The sequence below is a fragment of the Sebastes umbrosus genome, chromosome 11 (genome assembly GCF_015220745.1).
Source record: "Sebastes umbrosus isolate fSebUmb1 chromosome 11, fSebUmb1.pri, whole genome shotgun sequence".
Classification (NCBI taxonomy): Eukaryota; Metazoa; Chordata; class Actinopteri; order Perciformes; family Sebastidae; genus Sebastes; species Sebastes umbrosus.
In genome coordinates, this window is record NC_051279.1 from 3,314,135 (window position 1) to 3,333,670 (window position 19,536).

The 19,536-nt window shown below is 41.6% G+C and overlaps 1 protein-coding gene across 1 annotated transcript in view; it reads left to right on the forward strand.

Annotated features, from left to right (window-relative positions):
* The first annotated feature begins 689 nt into the window (after positions 1-689).
* phldb3 (pleckstrin homology-like domain, family B, member 3) overlaps positions 690-19,536 on the forward strand; it is a 36,983-nt gene continuing 18,136 nt past the window's right edge. Inside the window, exons 1-5 of the mRNA XM_037786178.1 lie at positions 690-1,174; positions 13,175-13,320; positions 14,934-15,044; positions 16,151-16,288; positions 17,855-17,983. Of these exons, the coding sequence (XP_037642106.1) occupies positions 13,177-13,320; positions 14,934-15,044; positions 16,151-16,288; positions 17,855-17,983 (522 nt within the window). The 5' untranslated portion in view covers positions 690-1,174; positions 13,175-13,176. The remainder of the gene's footprint in view (positions 1,175-13,174; positions 13,321-14,933; positions 15,045-16,150; positions 16,289-17,854; positions 17,984-19,536) is intronic.

Consider the following 19,536-nt stretch of genomic DNA (forward strand, 5'->3'; position numbering starts at 1 on the left):
GACAGGAACTTGGCGTTCCTTCACCAGATTTCACAATGACGGCGGCGTCACAAACTTTCTCAATTTACAGCTAAACCGTGCACTACAAGATGATTCTGAAAACATCTGAGGAGAGAAATAGTCATTAACGTAACATAATATTGATTCATATTTGATCAGCGCTGCCTAGTTTGACTGTTTAGTTGGAGTTCAGAGTGATTGACAGCCGGCTCTCATAGACAGCAGTTGGACAGCAGACCTCAGATCAGCTCTTACTGCTTGTTTTCCTCCGGTCTGTGAAATCTTGCAGATGCCGTAGGAGGACACAGAGGAACATGATTTTTTTTCAGTTTACCTGTTTCATGTACTACTGTCACGATACAGCGACCGTTTTAATACAAATAATGAATCATATTTGCTCCTATCTCGTCTACTTCAGCTTTAAGAGGGTGAACATATTAAAAATGATTTGACCCCAGCTCAGTTCAGTCTCCCACTACATATCATTATATTATTAAAAACATTCCCATGGGAGCTTGTCATGAAAAGTATGTAAGTGGCCTTTAACTTCACAGCGTGCTGGCAGTCTGCCTGGATGAGTTCAGCTGAGCAGCTCCACAATGAGAGAGAAGCCCCGTCAGCTCCCAGAATAGAAACTCCCATGTCGGTGCTGCACAGGACTGAACGGGACCCTCGACCCGAGCGCTGTCTGTCTGTCTGCACAGGAAGGGACCGGTGGTGAAGTCTGCTGCTCACACTAAAGCCATATGCATGCAGCTGTTTTATTTATGCAACACAGACCTGTTGTTATTAACTGTTATTAGTCGAACCCCGCCCCCCCCGGGTCGTCGCCCTGCTCCGCGTGCTTTCAGTCCAATATCTCACCTGTTGCCGCCGACAGCAGCTCTCACTGTCTCTCTGTCTCTCTGTCTCTCTGCTCCAACACGGTTTCCTCTATCAAACCAGACCAGGTGGAGATTAAAGAGCAGCAGGAAGGAGGATATAACGTGTCTGTCAGCTCCACAGGAACTCAACGCTACCCTGACCGCTGGGTCTGAAAGTGAAAGCGCTTTAAAAAGTTTGCCGAAGTGACGTTTTATTCCGCGGTTCCTCTCTTTAACGTCGTCCCGGGCTTTAACCACTATGATATGAACCGGAGGACCCACAACAACACGGAACTGTCAACGTTTCCCAGGTAAGAACTACTGTTGTTAGTCCAGGTAGAAGAGCTGTTGTTTGCTTTTAGTTGTCTCTTTTAAACAACTTACTCAGAGCTCGTGCAGTTCCTGTTGTAAATAGTAACTTCCCACGCGAGACTAAATGTGTTGAAGTAGCTCTAATGTCAGCCCTGACATCTGACATCTGACTACATGAACGAGTTCCTGACCTGAGAAAGTTAGGAGTCTTTTCTGTTCTACATGTACTGTTTTAATCCATGTGCTGCACCCATAACAAGGTGAAGTCATTTAGCTTCCTGGTGTTCAATGCATTCACAAAGCAAAACTATACGTTACTGCTTGAAACTAAGTTCCAAATTCTAAGTTCCAAATTCTAAATTCTAAGTTCTAAGTTCTAAATTCTAAATTCTAATTCTATGGCTGTGATTGTAAAATAGTTAATTGATTCAGAAGTTACTGAATGTTTCATCCTAGACCTCTGGCCTAATTACAGACCACCTGAATAACATTAATTCATTCATTCATTATCTGCAGTGGTGGAAAGTAACTAAGTACATTTACTCAAGTACTGTACTTAAGTACAGTTTTGAGGTACTTTTATGTCAGTATTTTTATTTTTTATTTTTATGATACTTTGTTCTTGTTCTACACTACATTTCAGAGGGAAATATTGTACTTTTGAACTCCTCTACATATATCTGACAGCTTACTTTACAGTACAAATTGGGACATTTTCTTAGAAATCTGGGAACCGTTTCTGTCACATTCCAGGGAAACTGAGATTAACAGAGTGTAATCTAGCTTGATATACCTCAGAGTTAAAAATAAATAGTCACAGTCCTGTACGTGGTTCTGACAGGTGTTACTGTGTATATGTTCGGGTTAAAGGGCTGGGAGTAAATCACAAATATTGTCCCCTGAACAGTTTTGTTGCAGCCTTTATTTAATTAAATTTGTTTTAAATATTTGATTTAATTGTATTCATATTATTATTTAATTATTTTAAATTCTGTTTTATTTACTCTTTTGTAAATGTACCTTAAACACACAGTATGTACTCTATATTTATCCTGTACGGGTGGCGGGACCACAGAGATATACTGTAAGTAGGTGCTGGGAATCTGGTGTGTGAATTAATTAATTCATAAATAAATAAAATAATTAATTCATTTATTATCGTTACTATTTTTTTAAACTTATTTATTTATTTTTATTCATACATTAAAAAAATTATGTATTTTTTTATAATTCTTATTTTATTTATATTTATTATTATTATTATTATTATTATTATTATTATTACTACCTTTTTTGTCTCTCTTGTTTTTGAATAGTTTGTTTTTCAATTTACAGTAACTACCCTGACCTAATATGTACATATTATTTTATCTGTTGTGGTTTAGGTTGCATCAGTAATAATATACCAGTGATATGATATATAATAATAAATTCTCTGAAACGCACAATTCTGCCCAACAAGTACTTTTACTTTAAGTATATTTTGATGCTAATACTTTTGTACTTTTACTCATGTAATATTTTGAATGCAGGACTTTTACTTATAACAGAGTATTTCTACACTGTAGTATGAGTATGTTTACTTAATTAAAATATCTGAGTACTTCTTCCACTACTGCTTATCTGTGAAAATACCCACACTAACTTTGTCTGACCTAAACTGCTGTTTCTCTGTCAAACCTTGTCCCGTGACAATAACGCCAGCTTACATAAATTCCCCTTTTGTTTACAGTGACCCTGAGATATCTCGCCTTTTATCCCTCCATCAGGGACGCACAGGGTAAACAGAGTGGGTGGGAGTGTACAGTAGGTTGAGGCAGGATTGTGAGGAGAGATAGCCTTGGGTTGGGAGGGTTTTCTGTCTGGGGAGTTCTGCCTTATAGTTATTGTCCATCTTACTCACATACATACACACACACACATGCCTTGTTTTGACTGGCTTGGGACAAATCTATGTCTGAGCCCTGCGTCCTAGGCTGTCATTAATGGATCACTCTTTTCTTGCATCACAATTCCCAGAGATTTACTGAGGCCAAAGGAATGTCAGTCAGCAGTTGAACCAGTAATGATGCCAGGAGTTACACACAGTAGAAGGTGGGAATTTGATAACAAGTGCCCTGAGAGATTTTCTTGATTTCTAGATTTGTTATTTTCTAACAGAGATTTTCCAATGTGAAGACCTAATTAAAGCCTACTGGTTAATTTATGTAAGGCTTAAATTAAGCTTTTCTTACTGTGACTCTTTCTGTGATATTCAATGCAGGCGCAATATTTGTTAAAGGCAAAATTTATGTAATATTATATTAAATACTGGCCTACACATCATATTGTACAGTCTTAAAGGGACTGTTTGTAAGAATCAGAAATGTCTTGTTAACAGCGACACCTATGGCCGTTAAGTCAACGAAAGTCAGCGTCAGGCTTGCGTTTGTGCTCGCTCTACATAGACATGAACGAGCATCGCTCAACACAGTGAGGCGACACACGTCAGCTAAAAGCACAATATCACTCTATATTTCAGCTGCTTGGCAGTAATGTTAGCTGACCAGACGAAGGTCTCTCCATGAATCAATGCTGATCCTAGTGTTGGCTTTTCCTGCCTCAGCCTCCCGACGGCGGCCGGAGGGAACGGGGGAGACAAAGTGAGAAAGTTGTCTTCTTTTGTTGAATAATAAAATGAGTTTATTGAAAAGTATTATTTTGGTATTGATAATGAAACTTGGGTATTGAGTTGACACTAGCTTTAACATTTTCAAACAATGGCCAGGCCTTTCTATGAGTGGTGCTGGTATATCCTGACATGAACAACTGAACTGAGGATTGAAATTGCTGAAAAGTGTTCTCCGCATAAAGCTGCCATTGTAGCCACGGCACAACATTTCATACTGAAATCAGCTCGTCTGCCAACTTTCAACAGGAATGTAGAAAATACACCACGGAAAGACAGGATGAGCCCAGAAAGATATTGTCCATTACCACTAGCTTTTTTTGTTGTTAACAAGTTGTTTTCCTTCCTCCGTTTCAGTAAGCTTGATTCACAATGCATTTTGCTGTCGGTATTTTCTTGCATGTGACACTGAGCTTACTAGCTGCCACTATCAGTGGTTTTGCATATGTGTTGCAACCCAGGTGTCAGGCACGGTCTGTCACTTTTGTCTTCACACTGACAGCTGGGTGACGGACAAAACTCGCTCCTCTCACCTGCTTTTCCTGCTCACAAACTTGCACTGTGACGACAGCTTCCTGGTCCTCGGCGCAGAGCCAGCAGGAGCCACATGCAGCGGGTCCAGAGGTCGCTGCTGGTGGGTAGTCCACACAGCATGTAATCTGTCAGACGACAGCATGCTCTTTGCCCTACTGTAAGAACAGGTCCATGAAAATGTCTGTTCAGATCTGTTTTAAACGTAGGCTGTATATAAAAGTGGACGTAGTCACTGCTACATCACCCATTGGTTTGTGGACTGCTGTTTTGAAGCCTCGAGTTTGGCAATTTCGGTTTTTGGTCGTCGCCATGTTGGTTTTTTGAAACCAGTAGTAACACAAGAGGGTGGAGCCAAGTACAACTGAACGCTGAATATGACATTTTTAGACGACCAGAAAGGTTCTAATTAACTTCCATGAAGTGAAAACACACTGTGAAAGGGTTAAAGTTGTAAGACGAAAACACAGACAACTCCCAGACCGGACAACACTGTGGTAGCGACCTGTCAATCACAAGGTAGCCACGCCCTAAAGCATCCCCTGCTTTATGGTCTATCTGACTCTAAATGGGACCATAATTTAATAAATGAACATCATGCTGTATTGAAGAAGACTTGAAACTAGCGATTGAGACCATAAACTCATGTTTACAATGTTTACTGAGGGAATAAATCAAGTGAGAAGTAGGTTCATTTTCTCATTTAGACTTCTATACAGTCAGACTTCTTTTTGCAACCAGAGGAGTCGCCCCCTGCTGGCTGTTAGGAAGAATGCAAGTTTAAGGTACTTCAGCATTGGCTTCACTTCTCAGAACCGGAGGTAGCCCCACTGGTTTTAAGGAAACAAATCTAGTGCAACATTTAAACATAATAGATTGACGTAACTTGCGCATGCACACTTATAGAGGTGTAGCTGTTGCAGACATTATTTCCCCTTTTATACAATCCTGCAGAAACCAATTAATGTTCTAAATGGAGCAGAAGATTTTCCAACCAAAGAGCAAGACTTTATGTGTTTTTTCTGAGCCAAAGTGTAGCAGGACCAGAGCACGGAAGTGGCAAACAAAAAGGGACTCCAGTGTCTCAATTTTGACAATAAAAATAAGAAAATGACTTGTGCTCTGTGGAAACATTGTGTGATGATGTCAGGCCTGCTATTGAACAGAGAATTTTAAAGACTGGGGATCTGGTCTGTTTGATTGAAGCCACAGCCTGTAATTGTGGCCAATAAAAAGAATATGCGATTCCTAGTAGTTCACATGGCTTAATAGCTGGTTTTGCTCTTATGCCTTCTGCAGATGAGAGGACGTCACTTACAGTAACTACAGAATTTAGTCATCTGGATTGTAGATGCCCCGCTGGTCTGTATCATGTCACTGTATGCCGCACTGGTACATAGGGTGTAAGAAAATATTGAGTATCGCAATATTATGATTTGTGATTCTGTATCGATTGTTAGAAACAATGTATTGATTTTCAATTAATAGTTTACATGCAAGATTAACTCAGTCAATACTTTATTTCATTTGTAAGGAGATGTGCTCTCTCAGTGTGTATGTCCTCTCAAAGTAGAGCTGTGATGTTGGATGTTGCAAGTGATTGCGTAAAAAAAAAGTTTACCCAGATTTTATGCATTGGGTGGTGTGTTCTTTATACTAGGACAGTTTTCCTAAAATACGATTTAAAATAAGGCTGTCAATTGATTAAAATAGTCAATCATGATTAATAGCACATTTTTTATCTGTTCAAAATGCACCTTAAAGGGATATTTGTCAAGTATTTAATCCTCTTATCAACATGGGAGTGGGCAAATATGCTGCTCTATGCAAATGTATGTATATATTTATTACTGGAAATCAGTTAACACGAATTTGTGTTATCTTTGACAGCCCTAATTTAAAATATTCGCAATATATCGCCTAACTTACAATATCACTATATATTGAATTATAACCCCCCTGTATCATGATACGTATTGTATCGCCAGATTCCTGCCAACACACAGCCCTGCCTGTGCAGTACAGCACAATGCAGTGAGTGTATGTTGTGGTGAGCATGACTGATTTCACAACCTGCTAATCCTCTGAAAATATTTCAGTCTGTAAACCATAACATGACAGCGAGGTGAAGTAGACGTTTAGAGTTTTTATTTTTCAGTCTTTTCAAGGTCTGCAACCAGGAGAGGTTCCGCTTTTGGTCGGTGACAGATTTATTTAATTGCAATAACTTGGACGAAGATTTTGCACTCTAGAGACAAATCATAAATTCTGACTGTGATCACTTGTACTTTATTTTCAAAGTGTCTGTCCTTAGACCTTCATCAGGTAAAAACCATACAAGTGTTTGTTAACCCATATCAGTTTTACCAGATGAAATGCAGTAAATAAGGTGAGTACAAGTGATTGACAGGATTTAATGGGGAAACAAGATTTTGAGTTTGTGGCGACATCAATCTTTCTTATATTGTGCCAAATTCGAAATGCTGCTTCAGCCCACAGAGCTGACACACATGACCTGTCTGCTGTTTACACTGCAGTGCACACAAAGCCGGGTCAGTTCATCGGTGTCACTCACTCCTACCTGTTGCCATATTATTATATAATTCAATTCTACAAAAAAACTCCATTAATATTGTAAGTTTAGTCATCGATTTGAGTGAAGTGAGAGCGGCTTGACCTCTGTGGATTAAATCTGCATTGTACACTGCCCCCCCCTCTTTACAGGGCAGTTTTGCTCACATGCTCCGCGTGTGACATGTTTTCCCCATACTGCCCTGGCATTGAACGCACAGTGAGAGGCTGTAATCGACATTCACACCCACACAGAGCATGCCACCGTCAGAGCTCTTTTGTCCTGTGTGTTGCTGGTGGAATATAGCTGTTGTCAGTGTTGACTTTATGGTTTTGTGTACACAATGCTTAGCCGCACTTTTCCTTTCAGTCACTCACCGACGAGGGGTCCTCTCCTGACCGGGACGGGGTCATTTCAGAGTGCTACTGTGTGTTATATTAATCATTTCAGAGCTACAGTATATGCTGTTTTCAGTTTCAGGAACAGATTAGTCAAACTTTATGCGACTCACCGCAATAATTAAATTTTTCTGCGGCGGGGAGGTATCTTCATGTGTTTAAATTCTTGGTAACATACTGTAGGGTCAACATGTCACAGGAGTCACAGGACTCTGTTTACTGATTGGCCGTGGTGGCATTTTCTGGCTGCACTTCGCCGCTAAAAGTTAAACTTTTCCCAACTTTTAGTTGCACTTCGCCGCTGCTCTGGTGTGAATTCGGCGTTAAATATGCTTAGTTAGGCCCAGGTCTTAATGCCAGCATACTAACATGTTTCAAAGACGGTAGTGCAGTTGTAATGGTGCAACTCAAAATACAAAGGTAGGGATTTGGAGAGAGAGTCTGTAAACATAACTGTATATATAATATGACTCAAAAGGTGCTGGATTGTTGACAAAATATTCATGTGCTACTATCACGATATAGCGACCGTTTCATAAAAATAACTTTTTTTTTATCATATTTGCTCCAATCTCGCCGACTTCAGCTTTAAAAGAGACTGATGAAGCAGCAGCAGCATTGAAAAACTGTTTTTAGTCACTTTTTCTCATGCAGCAGAACTGTTTATTGACTGACTTCTATCTGGATTATTTGAGATCAAATACACAGCTGATATGAATGGAGATGACTGAAATTTCAGTGGAGCCTCAGTGAAGGAAAGTGATAAGACTTTGCTGATTTGAGCACATGGTGAGACGAGATGACACCAGAAGCATTCTGCTGTGTTGTTTAGCAGACGTTACTCTCTCATACTGGCCTGACTGTGTGTGTGTGTGTGTGTGTGTGTGTGTGTGTTATGGTGAGTCAGCTGTTGTTGGTTATTGCTGATCTGTGGTTGATAATTAGCATTGCAGACCGATAAACAGAGTCTTGAAGTCTTCTAGGTTTCAGTTTGAGAGTTTAGGGTTATGTCTTGTTACCTCTGGGTATTTATTGCATAACTCATACACAAACACACACACACACACACACACACACACACACACTCTGTTCACTCCCTCTCTGCTATCTTATTCTCCAGAGGCGCTCCCCTCCCCGCAATCAAGCCCAATTATATTTTGGGCACAAAACAGTTTTTTGTTCATTGATCTGAGTCTCCGGCTGAACTTTGCCCTCTTTTTTTTTCGGCATGTGCTTATTTTTTATCCGTAGTATTCAGTGCCTTTCTTACTGTCTCCAGAGGCCTGTACTACGAAGCGAGTTCAACATACCCAGGGTACCTTCTCGTTATCTGGCTTCACTAACCCTAACAAATGAGATCATGCTAAACGGTCCTACGAAGGTGGTTATCAACTCGGTAAATCAACCCAGGGTTTCTCCATCTGGCTGTGAGCGAGTTCACATGAATGGGGCGGTGTTTTCTAAAAGTAACACAGTTGAAGCTGCCAAATGCAGGAAGGATATCTGGTTAAAGAAAAAACTCCCGATGTAGGAATGCGTAAATTAACAGACTTATTAATTTAACGGAATACTCAAAAGTCAGACATAGTTGTCTAGATATAAATAGCTTACAAGAGTGTAATGGATGAATGGATTACACTTCTTTAAACCCTGTGGCTAAGATGTGGCGTGTATGACTATTTCAACCTTCTCTCAGCTGCGTCCCCGTCTCCGGCGGTGTGAAACGGACTCAAGAGCAAGTAAAAAAAAATACATATAAAAACATAATTCAAAGCGGTCAGCTGTCGTTCCTGCATTTGTCAGTTTAAACTGTGTTGTTTTCAGCCTGGATTATGACTTAAACTTCTTCATTTGTGTAATATTATCATGCGATCCATGCACTGAGCTCTGATTGGTCAGTAGGAGGTGCTTTTATACGAGTTGATCTCTTATCTGGAACATAACCTGCTCCGGAGCAGGTTAGCTGTTCAGCATCAGTTACCATGGCGATCTACCCCGGTAAGAAGTGAACCACCTTCGTAGGACGGAAAACCCTGAAGAGTTAACCCTGAAGTTACCTCGCTAAAGCCAAATCCTGCTTCGTATTACAGGCCTCAGCTGTCTCTTGTTTTGTCAGTGTATTGTGCTTGTTTAGCCTGTTGTTTGTTGCATTTGACAAACCAAAGTGTTAACATAAAAGCATGGACTTTACTCCTGAAATCAATCTCTCTCTCTCTCTCTCTCTCTCTCTCTCTCTCTCTCTCTCTCTCTCTCTCAGCTCCGCAGTGTTGATAGTGTATCTGAGTGGACTTTAGCTGGAGGTCAAATAGCGAACTCTTACACTGATGTTTGTTTGGATAATAATGTAATTCGGTGTGAAGCTCTCTCTGCCTTGTTTTCCCCAGAATTTGACAGCTTTTACTGGACAGCAGAAGGCCTTAGAGCACAGTAGAAACTATCAGTAGCGGGACAAATGATCAATGCAGTAATCGTAATATGTTCCCCTGAGATACTGGAGCTGAGGTGCATATTTGCTGAACTCCAGACATTTGACCTCTAAACTCTTCTGCTTTCTGCCAGTTCAACATGTTGCTGTGTGTAATAGTGATGCACCGATACCGATACCGGTTCGGTTATCAGGCCAATACTGACTCAAATAGCTGGATCGGATATCGGTGACAACGGGGCCGATCTATTCATTTCAATTCTATGTTTATATACTATACACATTATATGCTGGAATTTTAATTCCTGTTTAAGTTAGACACAAAAACATGGGAAAATAGAGTCCAGGCTGAAAATTACCAAAGTGACCCTTTAATTATGCAGTAAATGGACAGCATTAGCTAATTCTTGCTTTTTGTACTGTTTTTGATTATAGGGTTGTGTTTTCTCATACAGTAACACTAACACTGTGATGTTTAGTATAATTTATATCATGATGCCAGTGTTACTGTGGGCATCAAAGTCTCCCTTTATATAAGAACAATATGATTATAACACAAACCTGACAACCTGCCAGCCAATTAGAAAATACTTCTTTAAAATACTGTTATTGAATGGCTGGCATCTGCCTGTTAAAATAATTTGCATTTACCTTGATGCAAAATCTGCTGCTCATTTGCATTTACCTTTTCTTACTGAAAGCATTTTCTGAGCTGTGAAATTAACTGGTTTACTGTAAACTGCGGGTGGTCGGTGTCGACCTGCTAGAGAAACTGCAACTTTGAACACATAAAATCTGCAGTTTCATTTAATTTAAACCGATCTGCTCCTAATAAAAAATCTGGGTAATTTTCTGTGGAAAACTATAAAACCGAAAATAACAATTCAGTACGAGTGTTAAAAGGTCTACTAGGTTGACCACATCAGCCACATATCTTTATATTGGGCGCTAGTGCTTTTCCTATTATATATATTTTTATTTTCCGTGGAAAATTCATGTTTTCTTTTTTAGTAGCTTCCATGTCATGAGATCCTGTGTATCGGTATCATTTACTCTTACTGTGTAGACCGTGTCAAATCGCATGAGTCGTGGACCATTAATTACTTTTTTCCCCTTTCATGTCACATCAGTGACATTTATATTCCTGTAGGTGATAGCCATGTCAGTCCTGAAAGTGAGAGTGTGAATTCAATTTTAATGTTTTCTTGATCACTTTGTCTTGGTTAAATCTTTATGATCCTCAATGTGATCAGAAGATCTGTTCAGATAAGTAATAGTTAAAAAAAATAAACTTTTTTTATTCCTTTTTTTTATTACTTTATTTGAGGTATTTACGTTACACGTTATCAGTTTAGTCACTTGTCATTCATCCTGCCACATTTATGATTTTTTACTGTATTTAACCAAAGAAATTAAAGAAGGAACAAAAACTAAACACTAAAAATAGTGATAATAGTTACTACTATTAACTTGTTTATTCTAATAGACGAATCCGGGGAAATACCATAAGTAACCAAGTCGCCATTATTACGGTGGCATCTCCCTACAATATGCATATGTTTGCATGCGCGTACAAATGTTCTACTTTTACCTTTACTTTCTAATTAAGGTCACTTTTGACAACGATGTCTAGGAGTTCAGGAAGAACCTGAGCAGTTCTCAGCTGCCTAACGTTAGCCTAATATGGTGAAACCAAGGATATATTAAGAGAACTGGATACAGCGTTGGAGGCGGGCTCCCGTTCATTCCTATGAAAGTTGCTCAGTGGCGCATGAAGCCAAAATGGCTCGACTTCCGAGTGGAAAAGTACCCGGATCTTCCGGCAATCTTCCGCATCCATTGGGCCCATAGAGCAGGCGCAGTAGCATCCGTTCAGTCACATGGCTCGGTCACGGCTTGCTAACTCCGCCTCCCAGTCCTCGCTCCAGCCTCGGTCTGGGTCTCATTCACATGAACGGAGGAAGAGAAATAACTCTGGATTCAGCTATTAGTGCATTTAACAACTTTTAGGACCTAATGATTTAAATAAGGGCTATTTAAGTGTTCGTACTGGGAAGTTGATTCACCTGAAAAAAAATGATCTGTTGAGTTACAGACGTCTCTTTCCCAATGCAAGTCTATGGGGAAAAGTATTTTTGGGCCCAGTGGCATCACGTGACTGACACAGAAGTTGCAGTACCGCCGTTTGGCCACTACGAAAGCCGGGATCGACGACCGGCGCACTTCCTGGGGGCTTGGCTGAAACACGTAACGTTGGCTAAATTAAGCTGCTTAGCTAGGGTAGCTACCGATGTTAGTGGGCTAAAGACCCGGTCTAGGGTCTGCGGTGGTCCCACAATATAAATTAACTCAATCAACTAACTGTGGCGTTATTGGGAAATGTAATGTAGGTTGCTCTAACTAGAGCAACCCGATGACCACAAAGTAAACATCATTCATTGTAAAGATGCATGTTGCACATTTGGTGCATCACTAGAAACAAGCCTTTAACATTTTACACTTTACTGCCTGATGCTTTCTCTTTCCTGTCTGTCCATGCCTCCCCCTCTCCATGTCAGTGTGCCAGTCGTTGTTTGGAAGCCCTCACTCATATCTCAGCTGTATATTTATCTCTGTGCTTCCACTCCAGCTGCATTCCCTGCAGCCTAATAAGGTCTGGATACAAGGAGAGAGAGAGAGGGGGAGGGCACGGAGGGCGAGGGAAGATGGTGGGAAAAGGTTGGACAATAGGAATCAAAAGTATTTTCCCACAAATTGGTTTTGGTCGGTGCATGTGTGTGCGTGTGTGTGTTTGTTTTGACCACACAGTAGAGGACTAAAGGGCAGAATAGAATAAAGAGACCAGGATAATATAGGCCTTTAGGTTGACTCCCAAATGTCGGGTAGCACTTTGATGTAGAACAGTGTAAACATTTGCACAAAAAAGTACAACATAAAAGTACTTCAAAGTTGTGCTCCAACATTGTTGTGGACTATTTCTCCTTGTAGTATTTCACTGATTGTTGTAGTTCCATTCATATACAGTCTCGCTGCTGATGCACATCAACAGCCTCCAACAGAAAAGATTAAAACCACTCCTGTGTCCTTCACTAGAGGAGAGAGACCCTGAAACACAACCGCAAACCACCGCCCACATCCTGAACTCTCTCTCTCTCTTTCACTATTGCTTCCTCTTCACTGTAAGGTGTTTTCTCCATCACGGACTGGTTTTTGGAAGCGGGGGGGATTTCTCTGTGTTTTTATTTAAAGTGCTTGTGCTGTACTACTCAGCTGTGAAATCCCCTCTGTGAACTGTCACCTGATCCCTGGAACGCCTTCAACCGTGCAGCAGCTTAGATTACCACAATATGCACCAGTAGTAGTAGTAGCTCTCATTAACTGCCTCCTCTGTCTCTGCCTTTTTAGAAATGCCCCAACATAACATGGAGAGCACCAGGAGCCCGTGGCAGCAGCTGCGGCCGCCGTGGATCACCAGAGTGGCCGGAGGTCAGAGCCCCGCCTCCTCGGGGGCGGAGTCGGACACGGAGAGCAGCAGCACGGAGAGTGAGAGGGTGAGTGAGTGAGGGAGATGAAGTCGTCGATGGTGGTGATGCAGTAATTTGCCTCTTTCATGTCAAACCATAGACTGTGTGTATAGATGGACGAAGCGTCTCCACTTCCCCCCCACTGTACAAACGTTAAAGCAGTGTGAGAAGGAGAGATACTGAAGGTCCTTCTGCTGCTGGAACACCGACAGTTAACACAGATTTTAACTAGATGGTGAATCAGAAGACAACTAGAACATGAAACTTTTAATCTGTGATCTGTCTTCAGTCTGGTATGAAACTTAGTGATGTTGAGAGGTAAGTTATCAGATCAGCCCGGTCGGCAGCAGCGTCCAATCAGTAACTGATATCCAATAAGGGGGCGTGTCGGTCGGTAAAAGACTTCCGTGAAGGCTGCTCTCGTGTATCCTCACTCCTCGCTCCTCGCTCATCGCTCCTCGCTCCTCTCTCCTCGCTCCTCAGAGATCCCTCCTCGCTCCTCGATCCTCGCTCATCGCTCCTCAGAGATCCCTCCTCGCTCCTCGATCCTCAGAGATCCCTCCTCGCTCCTCGCTCCTCGCTCATCGCTCCTCAGAGATCCCTCCTTGCTGTTCGATCCTCGCTCATCGCTCCTCAGAGGTCCCTCCTCGCTCCTCGCTCCTCTCTCCTCTCTCCTCGCTCCTCGCTCCTCAGAGATCCCTCCTCGCTCCTCGGTCCTCAATCCTCGGTCCTCGATCCTCGCCCCTCGCTCCTCGCTCCTCCATGCAGAAATAAGAGCTTTGGGACGGTCTTCAAGATGGTGCACCAGAACAACTTCCAGTTCAAGCGAGGATCGAGGAGCGAGGAAACGACAAATAAGAGAATTGAGATGCACCTTATGTGTGCATCCCAAGTCTCTTAACTGTCATCTCAACATCACTGGAGTTTCATACCGGAGTGAAGACAGATCACAGATTAAAAGTTGTGTATTCTAGTTGTCTTCTGATTCACCATCTAGTTCAAATCTGTGTTAACTGTTGGTGTTCCAGCAGCAGAAGGACCTGCGGTATCTCTCCTTCACACACCGCGGCTGAAGCAACCTGTCTAGCTATTTAAGACATAACAAACGGATCTTAAAATACTTTCTTCATTTATTAGAAAGACTATTCTTTTCATGATCTGTTATTTCCCTCATTGACTTTTATTAAGGATACAGTTAAAGTCAGAGATTGTAGGAGAAACACTTTTACATCATTTATCGTCATCTCCATCCAGTCACACACGAGGCTGATAATTCCTGAATGTCGGGGTTTGATATGGGTTACATCATTTCAATTTTCCCTCAAACATTCAGCCTAATACATCATTTTAAGTGTTCAATACACACCATAATCATATTCTGGTTTATTAAATAATGAATTCACATTCAGAATATCAATAAATACAGAAACGTGAATGCAATTAAAAGACTTGGGATGCACCCTATCTGTCAAACGATGTGGTGCTGGCACATGAAATCGACCTCAGTAGCTCCTGCATGTTAGCAGAAAGAAGCATCTCGCTCCAAGCAGTTAAACCAGTGAATCATCCCACTCTACTAAACTGTTTTTAATCTTGCATATAGTCACTTCACGTCTGCTTTTTTCCCCCCTTTCTGTCAGTCCTGCGTTAAAAAGCTGGAGATGGGCTCACTGAGGGTCCTGCCGTCGTCCTCAATGCTCCAACAGCGAATCACAGAGATCGACCAACAGAAGGAGGAACTAAAGATCGAGGTGAGCATGTTGGACGATTGTGGCCCGAATCATAGACGGGCACCAGGACATCTAATTGTCTCATCTCACCTTGGGCTCTGAGAAACTGTGATGTTGTTTTTTTTTGACATTTTTCACAGACTTGAGGATTAATTGGGAGAAATAAAATCAGCAGATGATTTGATATAAAAATAATTGTTAGTTGCAGCCCTAGAATGACTTTAAGAATATGTAATTTTGTGTAAAACAGGTGGTTGAAGGAATACTTAACCCCCAAAATGATCATTTGGATATGAATTACTCACCGCGTGTTAACTTGAATTCTTGAAGGAAACAGTAGTCGCACAGACGAGTAGCGCGCCCGCGCAAGCGTGAGACTGTTTATGCACAAGTGTTTTAAATAGTCACGCCGAATTCACACCAGAGCAGCAGCAAAGTGCGGCCTGCGGCGAACTGCCATGCAATGTCTATGGAAAGCTGAGGCGGCTGCTCCCGAGCTCTGCAAACTGAAAGTTGGGAAATGTTTAAGTTTTAGCAGCAAAGTGCGGTCAGAGAGGACCCGCAGCCAATCAGTGAACGGATCCTGTGACTCCTGTTACATGTTGACCTATGTTACACACAATGTCTTCCCGCCTTTTAGCTAAGATGCATGTGACTGGATAAGTGAGACATGGATTATACTGCATGAGTTGTGTGAGAGCTTGTAAACGGATGACATGATATAGTTTTGCTGTTGTTAAACGAGTCCCCTATTTACTCATTCATCAAGACTTTTCTCTGTTTTTGGATTCTCTGTTAGCCATGGAGGCATGCCAGGTAAACACATTTTTTTCTTCAAGAATTTAAGGTAACATGCGGTGAGTAATTGATATACAAATGGTCATTTTGTGGGTTAAGTATTCCTTTAAGGTTTCATTAAGGGTTCTTTTAACCTACTATGACTGCTGCAACACATAAACAACAAGACCGACGAATGATTTCCATTGTGCGTCTGCTGAAGTCTGCACATTTAAATCTCCAAGCCCGTCTCCAAACGTTGACTCAGTCACGGTAAAGGAATGCATATCTGTGACTTGCTCAAGCTCTGGTCGATGTGATTCAGCTCAGCGTCTCCTGTCTCCTCTCAGCTGCAGCTGGAGATCGCCCTGCTGCAGGGAGAGCTGCAGACGGAGAAGACCCAGCTGGACAGACGCACACAGAAGCTGCAGGCTCTGCAGCAGGAGGCCAGACAGAAGGGGAAGCCCAGACGCACCGACAGACAAAAGGTATCATGTGATACAATTCGTGTTTTTCATTGGTTGCATTTGTGATGTTTTATGCCATGATTGTGTTCTTCTGTCATGATTCATGACCAACAGAATAATAGTGGTGATTGTAACATTTAAATGACTTAAAGTGATAGTTTGGGTGTTTTGAAGTGGGGTTGTATGAGCTACTTATCCATAGTCAGTGTATTACCTACAGTAGATGAGAGTCAGCACTCCCCCAGCTTGGAGAAGCAGGCAGGAGTTCCAGGCATGGGAGCAAAGCGATGTGCTGCTGTGGACTGGGCCGGCAGCAAAACGGATTTTGGCCACCTAAAGGAAAGGCTCACCTAAAAAAAATCAATATCAGTTTAAGTGCACGTTATATTTAGAATATTTTCTGACGGGAATTGAACTCAAAGTGAAACTTATCTATACTGTGTTTTTGTACGAAATATTCTAAATATAGCGTACACTAAAAGCTGCAGTATGCGAGATTTGAGCAAATATGAAAAAAAATATCCTGACAGTAGTTCACGAGACAGGTAACCTGAAACAAATCATGTGCCTTTGTGTCCTCCTGTGTCCTCCGGTGCTCCTAATGGCATCTGCAAGATTTCACAGACCGGAGGAAAATAAGCAGTAAGAGCTGATCTGAGGTCTGCTGTCCAGCTGCCGTCTATGAGAGCCGCTGTCAATCACTCGTGAACTCCGACGAAACGGTCAAACTAGGCAGCGCTGATCAAATATGAATCAATATTATGTTACGTTAATGCCTATTTCTCTCCTCAAATGTTTTCAGAATCATCTTGTAGTGTACTGTTTAGCTGTAAAGTGAGAATGTTTTTGAAGCTATTGTGAAATCTGGTGAAGAAACGCAAAGTTCCAGTCACATGACCGGGGCACAGCCAATAGGAACGCTCTCTCTCACTTTCTGAAATGACCTGTGATTGGTCAAAGTCTCCCATCACGGGCTAGATGTTTTAAAGCCTGAAAACAGAGCCATGAGGAGGAGCAGAAGTCTAGTTTTCTCTCAGAACACTTGAAATACAATATGCTGATGCCAAAAATATACTGCCTACTGACGCTTTAAACTGATATTGATTTTTTTGGGTGAGCCTTTCTTTTAAGTGGCTAAATTACGTTTTGCTGCCGTCCCCATCGACAGCACTGAATTTATTTGCTCCTGTGCCGACTGTCCTCTACTGTAGGTAACACACTGACTATGGATAAGTTCCTCATACAACCCCACTTCAAGACACCCAAACTATCCCTTTAACATGAGTTTCACAATGACAGAAACACAAAAGGTTGGTTTGAGGAATTACACATGTAGAAATGTGTGGGCTGAGTAATGGTCCACTAACATCAACACAAGATCATGTCAATGATAAGTCAATTCCCACGCAGTGGCTGTTGGAGTAGAGCTGATTTGAAGTTAGACGTCTGCGGTCATTCAGAACTAACTCTGTAAACACGGTTGAGAAATTAACTTGTGTTATTTTCTGCTCTTTTGAAATGGTTTCTGTTTTGCTTTTGAAGAGTCATGTGATGACTGTGCTCTTGCTTCACTGTCTGTAACTGCAGGAGCGAGAGAATCTGGAGGAGGAAAGACGCAGGGTGGATGAACTGAAGGGGAGGTGTGAGGAGAAGGAGAAACTGATCCCCAGTCAGCCGGAGAGCCAGAGAGAGCAGCTCACACTGCAGCTGCAGCAGGTGAGTGGCTGAGCTGCACGCAGCCTCGTCATGAATGAAGCAACCTGAAAAGAAACTTTCGCATGTCAACTTCTGGTTTGTCTTAAACAAAGTCATATGTTTGAGAAAGTTCAGCTCTTTCTCTTTCGGACTAGTCTCGTTAATGTGATGGCAATTTAACATGTTGGTCTCATGTCTGAATGAGCACCCCGGTGACTTTAACGATAAAAGTTCATGGCGGCAATCTTACCCGATCGAACATAGCACCATTTGTATATCACTTGCAAACAGGGATGTCTTAATACCAGAAATGTAGTGGTTGATACCAACACCAAGTTAAATTCCATGATTCTTGATACCAGTTTGATACCACGGTAAAAAAGTAAAACAATAAATCTCATGTACTGCATCATCCTCTCCTTTTATTACCGTTTACAAACGTTTTTTTGTTAGGAAGTTAAACAGCTCATAATTCCCTCTCTATTATCTATTGTATATTTCTGTGAAAACATCCCCTTCAAACAACTCCATTTTACAAGATTACATTTGAGCACACCATGATAATGTTACAATTTACCTTCAGCTAATAATCATTTACTGAATAGAGCCTGAATACATCATAATGTAAATCAGTAGAATGCAAAATGTGGTTAGCGTTAGCTGTTAGCTCCGTGCAGAACTGTGCTTCTTAACGTTAACTAGCTCTCATCCTGCAGATTTGTTGTTCATAATGTAACACTATCAGGGAAAAAATAGGGTGCGTCCCCTGGACGTGCTGATAGCCAGCTTATTGCGTCCCAAACACATTTTCTTTCGTCAACGGGTAGGCGTTAGTCTCGAGCTCTTGACGTGTAGAAAAACAACAAACACTACGTTTTCAGGATTTTTTCATTGACTTGGTACCGAAGTGTTGTGAGTCTCGTGACATCTCTGAACTGAATGCTGTCAGATTAACGTGAAGGCCGCAGCAGCACAAAGTAAAACATGCAGAGAGAAATGTGCGTCTTGTTCTGCCTTTCTAAGACCACTGTAAAACATTTCTTCTCGTATGCACAATGAAAAATAAAATCTGTCTATGAAACACTGTAAAAGGAAGTTGTTGAGGAGATTCTTCTCATTTCAGATGACTATTTTGCCCCTTCGCAGTGCGACCGGGGCTAAAGGAGGTTAAAACCCTGTTCTACCCAAATTCAAGCTGCTCTTTCTGTAAATGTGCAGTCATGTCTAAATAAAACCATTAGGATCATTGACATAAAAGACACTCATTTTGAATGACAAAAAGCCATGACTTTAACAGTTGATGAAGCTGTTGGATGTTCCATGTTTGACATATCATCATTACCTGAACAACAATAGAAACTAGGTCTGCACAATTAATCGAAATTTTATTGAAATCACTTACGGCCTACTGCAATTTTCTAAAAGGAGCAGAGTCCAGCAGAGACTCCGGTCCTGGAGACCAAAGCTACGGTCTCCCCCGCGTCCTCCGACCACGGCCAACACTGTTTAACAGACGGGCTTCACTAGATACAACCAAGAGGTTTTGGTGCTTCACTGTAGTTTGTGTTGGAGTC